Source organism: Balaenoptera ricei, chromosome 9, assembly GCF_028023285.1.
Source record: "Balaenoptera ricei isolate mBalRic1 chromosome 9, mBalRic1.hap2, whole genome shotgun sequence".
Classification (NCBI taxonomy): Eukaryota; Metazoa; Chordata; class Mammalia; order Artiodactyla; family Balaenopteridae; genus Balaenoptera; species Balaenoptera ricei.
The window spans coordinates 91,133,405-91,150,158 of NC_082647.1; the positions used below are offsets into that span (position 1 = coordinate 91,133,405).

Consider the following 16,754-nt stretch of genomic DNA (forward strand, 5'->3'; position numbering starts at 1 on the left):
TTTTTCTCAGAATGCACTACTAAAACAAGGTTCCAGATTAACATCAGAAGTTAACTATATAACCCTAGGTGGGTAGGCATTATATATGTGTGTACATGCATGTGAATGTATAAAACATAATGAGTGCTTACTTCGTGCAAGGCACTGTTTTAAATACTTTATTAATAAGGTTATGGGAGGCTTCATGAATGTGGCAAAGACCGGATAAGTCTTGAAAAATGCTTACAAAATGGATAAATGGAAAAGACCCAGGAGGATCACCTCTAGGATTCTGCTTCTCGAAGTACGGACTGGACTGTGGATTAGCAGCCCAGGCAACCCCTGTGAGCTCGTGAGGAACGCAGAAACTCAGGCCCCACCCCAGACCTACTGAATGAGAACCCGCGTTTTAAAAGATTCCGACTTATTTCTATGTGTATTAAAGTTTAAGTTTAAGAAGAGCTGCTGTAGGAAAATGAGGTGAGCACATATGGAGCAGCAAGAACATACAACTGTGGAAAAAACCAGCGTGGGAGCAGGAATTAAAGGATAAGAGAGAATGTAATGCGAGAACTACTCTGAAAATTACTGTGGTTTTTTTAATCTTTTGCATGTACATGAATAAGGGGAAAGAGGCAGACAGGGTACCTTAGTGTCATCTAGATACGAATGGATGAATACAAGTGGTGTACTCTCCAGACGTCACATGGCAAGACTGTAACCCTGGCAGCCACAAGGGACCCAGTGGCCTAGGAGCAAACTGCAGAAGGCAGATGGGGATAAAGGAGGCAGGGAGTCACCTCTATCCTGATCTCCTCTCTGGGCCAAAGTTTCAGGGGTGAATGGTACGTGAGAGAGAATGAGGAGATGGCTAAAGGCAGAGGGGCGTATTTGGGATCCAGGGAGGAGAAAGTCGCCGAGGCAGCAACACATCCACGCAGCCTGGCGGAGATGTGGGGGTCTGCCGAGAGAACACCTGAGCTCATCTCCCCCAGCACCATGGCACCACCCCAGAATCGCAACTCAGAACCCGCAACGTGCTTGAGGTGGTTGGAGAAAGCAGAGCACTCGGGGGCTAAGAGCCTGGCTACCACGCACCGGCTCTGCAGCAAAGGGCCGCCTGGGGAGGCGCGAGATCAGGAAACCCACAGCGTCCGCGAGAGAGCAAGGAGGGCCACGACAGTGAGACAGATGGTCCTGGCTATGATCAAAAGGAGACATCATGGACCAACAAGGACGTCCACACTTAAGCAGTGGGTGCCAGTAGACAAGGAAGAAGCTGGCTGCCAGGGTCACGGGCACGATGCAAGTAAACGAGGATCCCCAGAAGACCCCCCCCACCGTGCTCGCACACGGACACGCACGCACGCACGCGCACACACACACACACACACGCACACACCCTTCTCAACCTAAGCAGAGACCACGTGAGCAAAGGGTGGAGGGAGGCAAAAAAACAGCACAGGAATAAATAAGTTCAGCGCTGCTGGATGATAAGAAGTAAGGCAGGGAAATAACTAAAATATTTAGAAAATAAAGTCAATGGAGATTTTGACTAATGGGGTGTGAAGACAAATAAGAAGTCAAGGACTGGTGGTGCCGGGAGCTAAGAAGAAGAAAACAGGAAGAAGGAGAAAGTGTAGATAAGTGGCTGAGAGATGATGCCTTCAATTTCGGAACACCATGTTAGGTAAATGAGAAATAAACCTGCCCTCCACCCTCCACCCGCAAGACTGAAAGGAAAACTGCAGCCAGTCCAGGGTAACCAGGATTCACACAGGCCACGTGCTGGTAAATATATGCTCACAAAAAAAATTACAAGAGGATACAATCTACTTACCATGAGATACAGTCAAGACCCTACAAGTAGTTGAACAGCAAGATTCTTTTTTAAAAAAATCAATTTTTTGCAAAGAGACTATGAAGTAAGTGTAGTATTAATGAAAGTTACTTTTTTAAAAAGACAGAAAATACAATAAACTATTTTTAAAAGATTAGAAATAGTTTCTAGAAATAAAAATGTCACCATTAAAAGACTCAATTATGTTAAAAGGCACATTAGTTGATTACTGAAGAGAGAAAGTAAATTAGGAGATATCTAAGTAGCACACAAAAAATAGGGAGATAAAAAACAGGAGAGAGGAGAGAGGTTGAGAGAGAGAGAAGTTAGAATGAGAAGCCCAAACTAATTATAAAAGAAACTCCAGTGGAGAGAGAAAAGTCACAAGATACTCTCTCTTTAAAAAAATATATTGATGTGTGTTCCATGAGTGTCTGTGATATTTCCCAATACTTGTGTACCACTGGAAAAGTCCACAATTTTAAAATAAAAAGCAGTTTAAAGACTGAATGGAAGGTGAAAAAGATGCGAATGCAGCCTAATATTTTGAAAAGTTTAGATGACAAAATGTGGGATGAAAAACTATTTAAGGACGGTATGAACAGTTTTGTCTGGATTTTATTACTTTTAATGCTGGGCATGACTTGAGAATGCTTAACGGAGCAGGGCACAGGAGTCTTTAAAGCGTGAAGATGGTAGAGAGAATCATGGAGGATGGGAAGGTCCTGAGGGTAAGAAGGGATGAAGGAGTGGGGGTGAGTACGGAGCGCTGGCCTAGAGTTGGGAGGGGCACCTTCTCATCAGTTCCAGCAACTCAACTGACCGGCATCACCGCTTTGTACTGTCACAACACATCTCTTGCAGGCATGTCTTGATCTGGTTGCTGATGACACTGATGTGCTCAGTTTGTGAAAACTCAGTGGATCAATTTTCAAACTGCATAGAAATATGTTATGCTTCAAAAGATTAGCTTCAGAACTACCAATCAGAAGGCAGTTTTCTTCTAACTCCTATTATATTATATTATATTATATTATATTAATCTTAAATGTGGTTTACTTACAGGTTGCATGCTTCTTAAATACATGAAAGGCTATCAAATAAAAGGCATGTGCCCAAACAAGAAAAAATATAATGTACATTAGATAAGTATATTACCAGAAAAAAAAAAAAAAAAAAGAATCTGGAGGGTACCTTAGAAAGGCAAGGTAAACAGAGGAATTCCAGGTAATTCAAGGCTAAGTCTTAAGTGACTCCTTTGAAAAATTATTAAAAGGCATAAATACTGTCACAGATTCAATGCTTGTTTCTAGTTCAAGGTTACGACCACTTTTCAAGAGATGTTGCTTCTCTTTTAGAAGTAAATTCATTGTAATTCTGGAGTTTTATTAGTAATCTCTTTGAGTTATCAGTACAGGGAGTTTCAGAAAAGTTTTAAAATTTGTAGGAAGTAATCATAAACTCCCCTGATAAATGGCACATTCACTTGAGTCAACTCAATGTTTCGTAATTTATATTAACAGCTGTGTTTTATTTTCAAGAAAGATAAAAGGAAAGTTTGCAGGAAATTACTGCATTTATTCTAAAAATGGGTAATAAAATGGAGAGAAATTACTTTTAAATCATTTGTAAAGTTTTCTAATTACTCAAAATTCAGGCTCTATAGAATTCTTAACCTAGCACAGATACCTACCTGGTCTGTTCCCAGTGGGGAGTCTGTAACAGAAGTCCAAGCCCCAGAAGGAAGCTGTGGTGGGACCAGAAACTAGTAATTACAATTGAGTTTATACTTCTTGAAATCTTTGCTATGTGCACACCCGCTGCTAAGAAGAGCCGACAAAAGGATTTAATGTCTATGACCATAAATGGATCTATCCACAAGGAGGCAGGGAGGGAGGGCTGATCGCAAAGAGTCTCTAAAGTATTTATAATAACAGCTTATATTTAATAAAAACTTGTGCCATGTACAACTGCTCTAAGTACTGTAGATACATTAGCTTATCTTGTCCCCAGCCCTATAGGGTAGGTACGTTTATTATCTGGAATTTATAGAGAACTGAGGTTTAAAGAACTGGATAACTTGCCCAAGGTCTTAAGGAAAACATTTTACAGCCCGAGTTCCTTATACGTGGAAAAAGTAAGAAAACTAAACTATAGATGGCAAAGTCTCCTCTAGATTGCAGGTTTCTGTATAATACAGAGCTTACAGCCAATCAGGATCCAAAAGTCTGCTCAGAAATACATGAAGGGGTTTCCCTGGCGGTCCAGCGGTTAAGACTCCGCGCTCCCACTGCAGGAGGTGCAGGCTGGATCCCTGGTCGGGGAGCTAAGATCACGCATGCCGCAAGGCACGGCCAAAAAAAGAGAGAGAAATACATGAAGGCAATGGACAGATCCTTAACTGCTGTAATTTCTGAGAGGCATGCTACCTACGCCCTCATCCCACAAGATCAACAATGCACACTCCGATATTAAAGCTCATGTCCCCGGGTATCTGTTTATACCACTTCTTCCCCATTTTCCCTTATAAGGAGTTATCTTTATGTACATATTTTCTTTCCCTAAGTAGACTGTAAATTCTCCTAAGGATTTTGTAAACTTAAGGCATAACTGGATACCAAAAACATGAAAGACACTTTACAAATGCCACCAATGACAATTCTCACCATACAAGGACAGGCAAGGACCTCCCTGGTGGGGCAGTGGTTAAGAATCCGCCTGCCAATGCAGGGGACACGGGTTCGAGCCCTGGTCCAGGAAGATCCCACATGCCGCGGAGCAACTAAGCCCGTGCGCCACAGCTACTGAGCCTGCGTGCCACAACTACTGGGGCCCGTGTGCCTGGAGCCCATGCTCCACAACAAGAGAAGCCACCGCCACGAGAAGCCCACGCACTACACTGAAGAGTAGCCCCCGCTCGCTGCAACTAGAGAAAGCCTGCGCACAGCAGCAAAGACCCAACGCAGCCAAAAATAAAAATAAATTAAATAAAATAAATTAAGAAAAACAAAATTAAAAAAAAAGACTATTACTCAAAATGAATCATTTAACTAGTCACTCATTTAATTAACATTTATGAAAAGACTAGTACGTGCCACCTCATTAGGTGATAAACAAGTTGGACAGGATTCGTGCTCTGACGAGCCAATCCCCACGGAGAGATGCAACAGACAATAAAAAAGTAAATGCACAAGATGATTTCAAAACTCTAATTTGGAAGGGAGAGCAAAGAAGACTAATTTAGACTGGATGGTCAGGAAAAACTTCATTGAAGAGGAGGCAAACAAAGGAAAGTCTTATTCGTTCACATTAATCCACAAGTGAAGTACCATGAGTTCAATATGAAACACCAGAAACTGGTGGTTTTGCTATTACCATAACAGTCACATAAATTATAAGGGACCAAAGAATATAAAATTACCATCGTTATGCATTTCCTAAAGTTATACATGAGGTATCAATGAGGGTATCTGGAAGTAGGGTGTTGCCACAACAAACACTAAAAACGTGGAAATGGCTTTAGAATTAAGCAATGGGTAGAAGCTGAAAGAATTTTGAGGACCATGATAGAAAAAGCCTAGGTTGCCTTGACACGCTGTTAAAAACACAGATGTTAACGGCTCCCCTGGTGAGAGCTCAAAAGAAAGTGAGGAACATGGTAGAGAAAACTAAATACAGTCATGAACAGACTGTTGATAGATATGTGGACTTTACATGTGCTGCTGGTGAGGACTTGGATGGAAAGGAAGAACATATTATTAGAAACTAGAGGAAAGAGGATCCTTGTTATTTTGTGGCAAAGCATAAGTGAATTATGTCCTGCAGTTATGTGGAAAGCAGAACTTGTAAACTATAAATTTGAATATTTAGACAAGGAGATTTCCAAGCAAATTGTTGAAGCTGTGACCTGTTTTTTTTCTTACCGGTTATAGTAAAATGGGAGAGGAAAAGATAAATTAAAAGAGTACATAATGCGGTGGTGGTGGTGTGATGAATTGGGAGATTGAGATAGACATACATACACTAATATGTATAAAACAGATAACTAATAAGAAAACTGCTGTATAAAAAATAAAATAAAACTCAAAAAAAAAAAAGAGTACAAAATGAAAGAATGCTGTCAGATCACCATCATACAGGCAAGAAACAGGCTGGTAACATTACTCCGCTGCAAACATGTGCTACCTTTGATTGAAAAGGAAGGATGACTTGAAGGGAAGAGTCCAGAGGCCAGAAAGTCAAGCAGAGTCACCAAGATTATTTGTAGGCCTTGAAACCTAAAGTAGTTTGGAAAGTGCATGGGACTGAATACTCACTCCTTTTCCTTCCCACTTTCCCCCTTTCTGAACGAGTGACTGTAACCGGTATCCTATGCCTGCTCTGTCACGGTGCCCCTCCTACCGTATTCTAGGAGCACGTAATGTGTTTTCTAGCTTCACAGGTTCACAGAGAGAAAGAAACCTGGTCCCAGTATGGATTATATGGAGAATCTCACCCATACCAGAGTTAGATTCTGAGATCTGGATGAGATTTTGGATGCTGAGTTGATGCTGTAAGGGGTTGAGACTTTGGGAGATGTTGGGACAGGATAAGTGCATTTTGCATGTGGGGTGGACATGAATCTTTGGGAGCCAGAGGGCAGACTAAAGTAGACAGAATGATAGCCCCCAAAGATGCCCATGCCCCCAGCCCCTGGAACCTGTGAGCGTGTTATCCTACATGGCAAAGGAACTTGGCGGAGGTGATTAAGATAAGGATCCTGAGATGCATCTGTTATCCTGGATTATCTGGGTGTGCCCAGTGTAATCACAAAGGCCCTCAGACGTGAAGGAGGGAGACAGGACAGTAACGCTACAAGAGAAAGACTCCACTAGCCATTGCTAGCTTCGAAGATGAAGAAGAGGCCATGAGCCAATGAAAGCAGGTAGCCTCTAGGCCAGGGGTCCCCAACCCCCAGGCCGCAGACCGAGAGCGGTCTGAGGCCTGTCAGGAACCCGGCCGCACAGCAGGAGGTGAGCGGCGGGCAAGTGGGTGAAGCTTCACCCGCCGCTCCCCACTGCTCACGTTACCGCCTGAGCCACCTCCCCGCCGCCCCGCAACGCCCCTGGAAAAACTGTCTTCCACAAAACCGGTCCCTGGTTCCAAAGAGGTTGGGGACCGCTGCTCTAGACAGAGATTGGAAAAAGCAAATATACGGATTCTCTTCTACAACCTGCAAAAGAAAAGCGGCCTGGCTGACATCTTGATTTTAGCTTGGTGTAACCTTCTGAACTACAGAAACGTAAAGTTAATAAATTGTGCATTGTTTTAAGCCACTAAGTTATGGTAACGAACATTCGTTTTAAAATTATTTTTGCCCCATTTCTGTTAAGATTTTTAACCCTATTTCTGTTAAAGTTTTTAATTAGTATTGAACAAATTATGACAGAAAGCAGCCTAAGCGCTACAAGACTAGGTGCAGTTGACCTTAGCTCATTCAACTCAAATGCCATGTGGGATCTGAGCTTCACCAATGTCACACTCTGGGAAGTCAGACATTGGCTAACTGCGTGCCAGAACATGTGACCAAGAAATTTATGTGACCTAGAAATGTGACAAATACATCAGGTCCTCCCATGTCAATCTGTGGTATCTTGAATTTTCCAAGGCAGAGAGAAATGCATAAGAAAATACAAATTAAGATCGTGGTTGGATACTCAATTTTTGTCTTAAAAATTACAGTGATCTTTTTCAGGTTTAAATAACATCTTTGACTAAATCCTATAATACAGGTATTGTATTTCCTATCATTGATAAGTTAACAAGATTCATGCTCTTTATAGCTAAGAGGCCAAAAATAAAGAGTAAAAAAACCTGAGATCTATCCTTACCAAAAAAAATTATTTTAAGGACAAACACTACACTATAACACTATAACAACATAGAAGACCCTCCTCCAATGAATATCCATTGTCATTTTCTTGAATTTATCTAAACTGTCAAATAAATATAACGACTGTGAAAAGTTCTTATAAATATGAAAAAAATTCTTAAACCAAACAATTTACTTTTAGATACCATGCGCTTACTTTGGTTGTCATTTACTTTTACTGTTCCCTTTTTGTTTACATTCCCATCAATATTGAAAATGGCAAAGTATAAGGTTTATATTCTAGGTAAATCCTAATCCTACACAAGATATTAACATAATTAAGAACTAAATATGCTCATGACAAAAGGAAAGGTTTGTTATGATGACCTACAAAGATCCTGCCCCTGAAGTCTCACACTAGTGGGGGAAGCAGGCGGGGCATAAAGCTAAATCACACTAGAAACCAGAGAGCAAATGTGCTCTGTCATATGCCAACTATTCCTGTTTGGAGAAGAACGGTGCCCTGAGGAAAAGAGTATGAGGCTAGAGGGAAGCCAGGTCTAGAAGAAAGTTTTTATTCTGCAGGCAATGGAGAAGTCAAGAATGGTTTTCCGAGCAAGGCATTAGCATGATACCTACTGCAGGCTAGAGGCAAAGACCAGAAGCAGGAAAGTCTACTGGAAATAGGCTGCCAGAGGCAGAGGAGAACTTGAACTATAAAAGTGAGAAGGAAAAACAAAAGATACAGAAAAATCAGCACTTTCAAAACATATGTTAACACCACCTGTGGCTTCTAGTAAAGTAATTGCTAATACAAAGTAGGTGAGGGAGAGAGAAGCACATAACCCCTGTAGAAATACCAGATCCATTCACTCACTTAAGGAAAGGGGCTTTCTGACATCTAAGATCCTGAGCCAACTCTAAGGAAACGGCTAAAGCAATGCAAAATCAAAAGTTCTGCAATGCCAGAATTTCTCAACTAGGGAAGTCACAGGGCAAGATTAAAGAAAGCCAAAAAGATGAACGGTTTAGTTTCTCAAATAGCTGGTGGGTGGTAGCAATGTAAAAATATTCACCAGGCAGAAGAGATCCAGTCCCTCACCTCATTTTAAGAAGTTAAAGAGATAAAGGGTATGGATTTGTATTTGTTTGTTTGTGGGGATGAGTTCAGTGGAGGGAAGGATAATGGGTGGAGGGAAGGATAATGGAAGGAGTGAAGGAGAATACAAGCTCAAAACATCAAAGTGAAGGGACTTCCCTGGTGGCGCAGTGGTTAAGAATCCTCGTGCCAATGTAGGGGACACGGGTTCCAGCCCTGGTCTGGGAAGATCCCACGTGCCGCGGAGCACCTAAGCCCGTGCGCCACAACTACTGAGCCTGCGCTCTAGAGCCCGTGAGCCATAACTACTGAGCCCGCTTACCACAACTACTGAAGCCCGCACGCCTAGAGCCCACGCTCCACAACGAGAAGCCACTGCAATGAGAAGCCTGCGCACCAGGACGAAGAGTAGCCCCCGTTTGCCGCAACTAGAGAAAGCCCACGCATAGCAACGAAGACCCAACGCAGCCATAAATAAACTAATTAAATAAATTTCAAAAATTAAAAAAAAAACTCCAGAGTGAAACAATTTAAGAACAACTAATTCATAAAAATTTTACTTGTATATACTCTACCCTCACATATCTTTGAAAATTACCATAAGATATTTAATAAGTACCCATATGTACAATGTAGTCTCACTGAAACAACCACCTAGGCCTAATGCTATACCCTTAAAAGGATAAGTTGTAACATCCTCAAAGATATAACAATAAATGATGTTTTCCTTGAGACAATCAGTCATATACAATGGAAAGAAAACTTTAAGTATTAAAATAAGTTTCATTATTTAGGATTATTATTCTAATACTAAAGCCTGAAAGCTAAATCTTTAGAACCACTCAAACCCTGACCTGATTTCCTTTAGGTCAAGGATTAGACTAGGTCCTCTTTTTTTTTTAAGGCCTAATTCACTGCTCCTAATAAGGATAGTGAAATACCTCTGAGTTTAAAAAAAAAATATATATATATATACATACACACACACACAATATATATGCACATATATATACATATATAGTATATATACACATATATGTATAAAATAGACACCCAGTGCCCAAATCTTTGTATGTGTCTTATACCCGAATCTCTCAACCCAAATGTCTAAAATGACAACACATGCCTTAAGAAAAATGAAATACAGTGAACTATTTACTATACCATCTTAAATGTGCTTTATACCTTAAATGAAAAAAAAAAAATCATTTGATGAGAAAAACAAAAGTGAAGCGGAGGAAAACCTGATGTAAACAGAATTGACATTGGTTATAGGTTACCTAGAGACCATTTCACATTTCTAACTGATTCAGTTGCCGTGTTTTACATGGACTGATTTCACTGAGCTCCTTACACGTATAACTTTAAACATCCAAAAAGGAACCAAAGGTCAACCCTCCACTGCTGAAGTCAAACTAGGAAAAAGAAAAATGTTTTCAAACATTCCAAGAATAAGCCAACATTCTGTTTATAGGAACTAGAATGCTGGAACTCTGGGCAAAAGGGTAGAGTAGAATGGGAGTAAGCCAGACAAAGAGGAGTGTTGGGCCAACAAGACAGGGATGCTGTGACGGGGATTTCTACAGAGAAAAGGTGTACGGAACAGTAAGAGACTAAAGCTAGAAAAGAGAGCTGAAGAAATTCAGTTACCTAAAGATTTTAAAATCATTGTGAAAGCTTTCTAATGTTATTGGTATGGAGAAACAAAAATTCCCTAACTTCTGAAAATCGCAACTCTGCTACACCTTTCTCACGGATCTCACTATAGTTCGTGGTAGAGATGCAACTTTGGGTTCTATGTTACACATTGAAGTATATTTAATTGTTAGTCTAGAACAGTGATTCTTAGCCAAGATTAAATTTGGCCCCCAGGGGATGTTTGGGGGATATCTGGAGACTTTTCTGGGTCACGGGTGGAGGGGGGCTGCTCCCGGCATCTAAAAGGTGGGTGCCAAAGATTCTGCTTAACATCCTACAATGCACAAGACAGCCCGCACAACAAAGAATTATTCCACCCAAAATGTCAACAGTGCTGAAGTTGAGAAACAGTGATCTCTTCTGAATATAAGCAAAACCCAACTTGGTGGACCTTGATCCTAGCCCACCTCTCTCTAACAGACATCTATTTAAAGCATAAAACAACACCAGAGGACTCACTTTCCAATGCTTTAAACATGGTGGATGGCTGACTCAAACTCAGGTCACACAATACACTGAAATAATATAACAGAGCAGGAGTGCAGAAACTGCAGGAAAAGAACTTTTCAATCCTTTTTCCATTTTTGTCGCAAGCACATTGAATTCGAAAGAGGAGCACCTACATGTTTCCATACAAAGGTGTGTGTCACCTTTGTGCTCAATACACGAAAATACACTGACTTCCTCAAAAGACAATATTTCTCATTAATGTAAAAACTTAGGTAAACAGTATTAACTGAGAAAGGTTTACGTTGGGGCGCGGGGGTGCAGAAAACCACCAGGTCTTTAAAATGCAAAGTTATTTCACAGTTACTTGCAGAATGACTCAGATCATTATTACTTTTAGTCATGCCAAGTTTGCTGCTTCTAAGCCTACTAGTAATGGAGAAAAAACCCACCATTTTTCCTGCAGTCATTAAACCAATGAAACAGAAGCTCACCGAAAACAGGTTTGTGCGATAGTATTTCTGTTTTATTGTAACCGTTACAAAAATAAAAGCAGTCGCTGGGAGTGCAAATAAAGATTCTGAGAAATCTTTCACCTACTTCACTGCCTACAGGGTGTGTGTTTGGGGGGTATGGGGATGCAAACAAAAGAAAACCCTAACTCACACATCAACAAATCTTAAGCTGCGAGTATTTTCCTAATGCATCCCTTAATCAAAATCCTGGCTTACTCTTTTTACGTTCCCTCCCTTCAAACAACTGCAAAAGACCTCCACAGAGCGTTTCACCAGGAGAACAATACTAAGAACAAGTAAGAGCCTTGCGTGTATCTGGCAAATCTCATTCATCTGAAGCCGTGGCAGCAGAGAAGAGAATCCTGTTGTCCAATGTGACCCACTCACACCTTTCACACCGGTTTTCACTGCTCGAGTATCTTTCTGAAGCCAGTGTTGCCTAACTTTGATGGTTTCCATGTCCCACCGTAATAAAAATCCAGCGTCCAGCATAGCCTACTTCCTTACGCAAGATAAATATAATCAGTGCTGCCTTAACACTTACTGAGTCGCCACAGGAAGTTCAACAGAAAGACACAATTCAACCCTACGGAGACCCCACAAAAGGTGCACTGATTTCACAAAACGTGGCACTCGTGACATGAAGAAACCACAACCGCGATACGACACCTTGTAGGAAGGCTTTTCGCGCGGGGGAGGGGTGGAGGGTGGGATGTGCTTTTATTTCCTTGTCGCCAGTGCCCTTTCATCTTTACAAAGCTGAGCTAACTTCAGAGAAAAGGGGTTCCTCGCGATTCGCTCCTCGGCTCCTGGCGGGATCCACACCGAGACACGCGAGTGAAGCTCCTGCCCCGCCGCGGGCGAGTTTCCCCAGGCCAAGGGAACAGAGAGGAAGGGGACCGGGGAGAGGGGCACCCGCCTCGGCTGGGCGCCGCGCCGCACAAGCTCGCGCTCCGAAAGCATCCTCGGGCGCTACAAGACGCGCCCTCCGCCGCTTTGGCACGTCCCCTCCGGGCTTCCCAATGCCGAGGAGCCCGCGCCCAGCACACCCGCCAGACTCCCTGGCCCCAGGCCCGCCGGGGGCCCCCGCCCGCCAACCCGGCCCGGCCGCCCTTACCGAGCAGCAGCAGCTTGACCTCGCGCGCCGCCTTCTCGCCATCCTCGCGGAGGTTCCGGTCGATCATCTTACTCCTCTCCACCGCCGCCTTGTCCTCGGCGCTCAACGTACAGCCCATTGTGCCAGGAGCAAGAGCTGGCCGCCGCTCCCTTCAAGTCCGGCGCGCTGCCTCGAAACACAGGTGAATTCTTTCTTCCTGGATGCGGGCGTTCGAATTCCTCCCGACGCCGGCCACGCCACCCCCACCCACTTCCGAAACGGACCTAGGGAAGCGCTGTCTGCAGAGAAGCTAGCAGCACCGCGCGGCTCTTGCCTACGGCCGGGCTCCGCGCCTCGCCTCCCTCCGCGCCTCGCCTCGCCTCCCTCCGCGCCTCGCCTCCCTCCACGGCCCCGAAGTCTCGGGTTTCCAAGCTCTGCGTACAGCTACCGGTGGCCTCCTGCTGGTGGCCGCGCCGCAACCTCTAGAAGCCCGGCGCTGCTCGGCGTCCGCGCGCCGCCGCGGCCCCGCCCCTGCTCGCCCCTCCCGCCGCCCCGCGACCACTCCCAGAGCGCGCGCCCGAGCACGAGCCCTCGGACATCACCCTCTCGGACGGGTGCGCGCGCCCACGCTGCCGCGGACCCCGGCGCCCCACAGCCCCCGAGGGCCGGCCACCGCGCGCGCCCTTGGGGAGCGCCCCCGGAAGGCCGAACGTCGCGGCGAGCTCCCCTACCTCGCTTCCTCCGCGGGAGCGTGATAATTTCTTCCCGTTTACTCACACCCAGGGATGTGTTCGGACCTGCCCCTTAGGGGCGCGGGTGGGAGAGCTGCCAAAGTTGGAAACCGAAAAAAGCCAGTCCTGAGCGTTTGAGCATGCCCAGCTCGGGCAGGCGCGCAAGGGTTTTCCAAATGTAAAGGCGTGTCAGCTGGCCTTCAGGGGTGAGGGAAATAGAGGGAGCTGGGGCCGGGAATGGAACCGTGGAGAAAGCAGAGAGGGTAAAGTGGGGAACAGAAAAGTCTGGGGAGGATAGGAGGTCAACTTTCTTCCGCTTTTTTCTTTTTCCCTTCTCTCCTCCCTCCTTCCATCCACTCTCACGTCCCTTTCCACAAGCAAAGAACATTTTGAAGGATTTCCTCAAACCTGAGAAAATGTAAGACAAAGAATCAAAGAGCATATTTTTTTTCTCCTATCCATACAATTTTATGTGCCATAAATTTTATTCAGAAAGTCTTTTCAATACTGTGTCCATTCATCCCACTTTCAAAATTATCCACAAAATGTCCAAGGATTGCCAAAATGATGGGATACTCTACAGCATTAAAAGTTATATTATAGAATAATATTTAATGATATAGCAGAGATATTTATATTTTAAATGAAATAGAATTTTTAAAGCAGTATGAAAAGTACGATAAATTTTTTCTTAAATAACATATATGTTGATAAAGTATTTGGAAGAATGCCACTTAACGTTAGAAGAGACCATAATCGTCACTTAGCCCAACCTCTCCATACTACGCAGATTTCACAGCTGCTACCTATTCCCTCCTGCCACAGATTCAGGCATATTCCTGGCTTACATGTTTTCATTGACTGAGAATTCAGAAACGCAGGGGCGTCAAAGTCTACTGCTAGATTGCTCTCGGATATTTCTTACTTGCATTAAACAAAATCAACCCTTAAAGGATTGAAACAATAGAAACGTTTTATTTTCTCTACAGTACCAGGGTAATTATATTTTCGAATGGATAAGCTTTAAAAAAGAGCATATTTTTAAATAAGACCAAACAACACACCCACACAAATCTCCACACCTTAACTGACCTCCTCTGAGGCGACATGGAAGCTTCCAGGCCAAGTTCTGCACCAATATTTATGGCCGTGTTAGTAAATCATAAGCCACTGGGCATGTCATTCCTTATTGCAGGCCTTGGCTTCCTCATCCATGAAATGAGATGGAGTTGATCCAGACCATCCACCATCCTTCCAGCTCTACCTGGTCTGGAGGAAATAGCTTCTGTGGCCCTTGGAGGCATTGCACCCAGCACGGTATGAATGAGCATAGGTTTAAGGTCTGGTCTCTCCCTGTCACTTGTACTACTACACTTTTCCCTTATAGACATCGCAGGAAATGTTGACTGATTATAAGATGGGGTTGGTAGCAAAGAAAAACATCCTCTTTGATGTGTTCAAAAATTAGGAAACTGTTCTGATGGAAACCAAAGAGCAACCATCTGGAAGTCTTATTTTCTAAAAAACATTTGTAAAAACTGGGCTTGAGTTTTCCAAGAAGGTAAGGCTGAGCTGATGCTACAGGAAGAACAGCCTTAGAGTGGGTCTCCTAAGCAAGGCCTGTGGGCTAGCAGAGGTTGCCAGTTTCCTCCCTATTTGACATGCCCTTTCCTGTTCTCCTGCAATAGTCAAACCTGCTGGGCTCAACAGCTGCAGTTTCAAGAACTGCCTCAACTTTTCCTATGGCCTTTTGTAATATACCAACAAAAAGGAACAAGCTTTAAATTGTATTTAATCACCTCCTACCCTCTTTGTACTTCTTGGCAGTCTAAATGCTGATGTTCATCAGAAACTCTGGAATTAAACTTGACAGAGTGAGCTTTCAACATAGTGTTTACATATTACCACTTTGGATTATCTGTGAGTCTTTCCTATAAGCTTTCATGCCATACGGAGTATGGGACCACCAATCGCAAGAAAAGAGGAAGCAATCATGACTGAGTACTAGTGGAAATGACTACAAAACTTGTGTTTTGGAGAAAAGAAAGCTGAACAGAATGATACACATTACACCTCTCATTTGTCAAGTAGGTGAGGAGTTAAAATACAATATATGGATGAATAAGAACTGAAAATTAGCTTTATTATGAAGCTAAACTTCTGAGAGGATGCAGAATAATGGAGTGAGCAGTATGAGGGGAAATTCCAAGAGGAGAAAGTTTTGAAAAAACTTTAGAAGGGAGCCATGACTGGGGATTGATGGGGAGTTTCCAGGGCTTTGTGTTGGTCAACTCAGGCTGCCATAACAAAATACCATAGGCTGGGTGACTTAAACGATAGGAATTTATTTCTCACAGTTCTGGATGCTGAGAAGTCCAAGATCAAAGTACCAGCTAATTTAGTTTCCTGGTGAGGACCCTCCTCCTGGCTTTCAGATGGCTACCTTCTCACTGTGCTCTCACATGTGGAGAGAAAGAGCTCTAATCTCTCTCACTCTTCTTATAAGGACACTAATCCCATCATGGGGGCCTCACCCTTATAACCTCATCCAAACCTAATTACCTGCCAAAGGCTCCACCTCTAAATTCCATCATACTGGAGTGAGGGCTTCAACAAATGAATGGGGTTGGGAGGGGAGCACAAACATAACAGGGTATATTTTAAGAGGAATAACCAGCTAAAAGGGTTAATTGCAAAGTACATGATGGAAATAACAGTTGTTTTATAATCACAATGTAGTTCGGTTGTAAAGAATGATAGGAAGTATGGCACAAAGTTGAAAGAGAGCTTTAAATATTAAGGTGAAGAGGTGGACTTTTTTATAATGGGTACTAAATGTTCCCTACATTCTCCTGAGCTGGGTAATAGGTGTAAAAAAAAAAAAAAGCTTTCACCCAACAAAACAAAACAAGTGGTGTTACCAGCAAGTGGATTGTGTTAATAGTCCAGATATGAGGTGGTGAGAATCATTCAAATTAACAATTTACATAATTACGATGTTGAAAAATATGATTCAACAACCTTGTCAAGCAGGTAGAAAAAATAGTATTAACTCATCTATTTTATAGAGAGTGAAACTGATATACAGATGTTGAAGCAATCTACCTCAGAGTACTGTTTTCCCTTCTGGACATCATATGTTTTAAGCAACTATATTGAGATATAATTCACATACCGTATTATTTATCCATTGAAAGTATAAAATTCAATGGTTTCTAGTATATTCACAGAGTTGTGTGACCATCACAACAATCAATTCTCGAACATTTTCATTACCTGCAAAAGAAACCCCATACCCTATAGCCATTATTCCCCCAATCTTTCCACCTTCCCTGCTACCCCCAGTCCTAGGCAACCAATAATCTACTTTCTGTCTCTATAGATTTACGCATTCTGGACATCTTATATAAAAGGAACCATGTATGTGGTCTTTTGTCTATGCCTTCTTCCACTTAGCATAAAATTTTCAAGGTTCATCCATGTTGTAGCACGTATAGT

At 42.9% G+C, this 16,754-nt stretch overlaps 1 protein-coding gene across 3 annotated transcripts in view; it reads right to left on the reverse strand.

Annotated features, from left to right (window-relative positions):
* GNAI1 (G protein subunit alpha i1) overlaps window positions 1–13,362 on the reverse strand; it is an 89,737-nt gene extending 76,375 nt beyond the window's left edge. The window contains exons 1-2 of one of the 3 annotated variants that reach the window (XM_059934070.1): window positions 13,257–13,362; window positions 12,547–12,715 (exon numbers count right to left, since the gene is read on the reverse strand). In XM_059934070.1, the coding sequence (XP_059790053.1) occupies window positions 12,547–12,664 (118 nt within the window). In that variant the 5' untranslated portion in view covers window positions 12,665–12,715; window positions 13,257–13,362. Of the gene's footprint in view, window positions 1–12,546; window positions 12,962–13,256 lie in introns of those variants that run through there. The other 2 variants (XM_059934072.1, XM_059934069.1) reach the window with 2 other exon arrangements.
* Window positions 13,363–16,754: the final 3,392 nt, after the last annotated feature.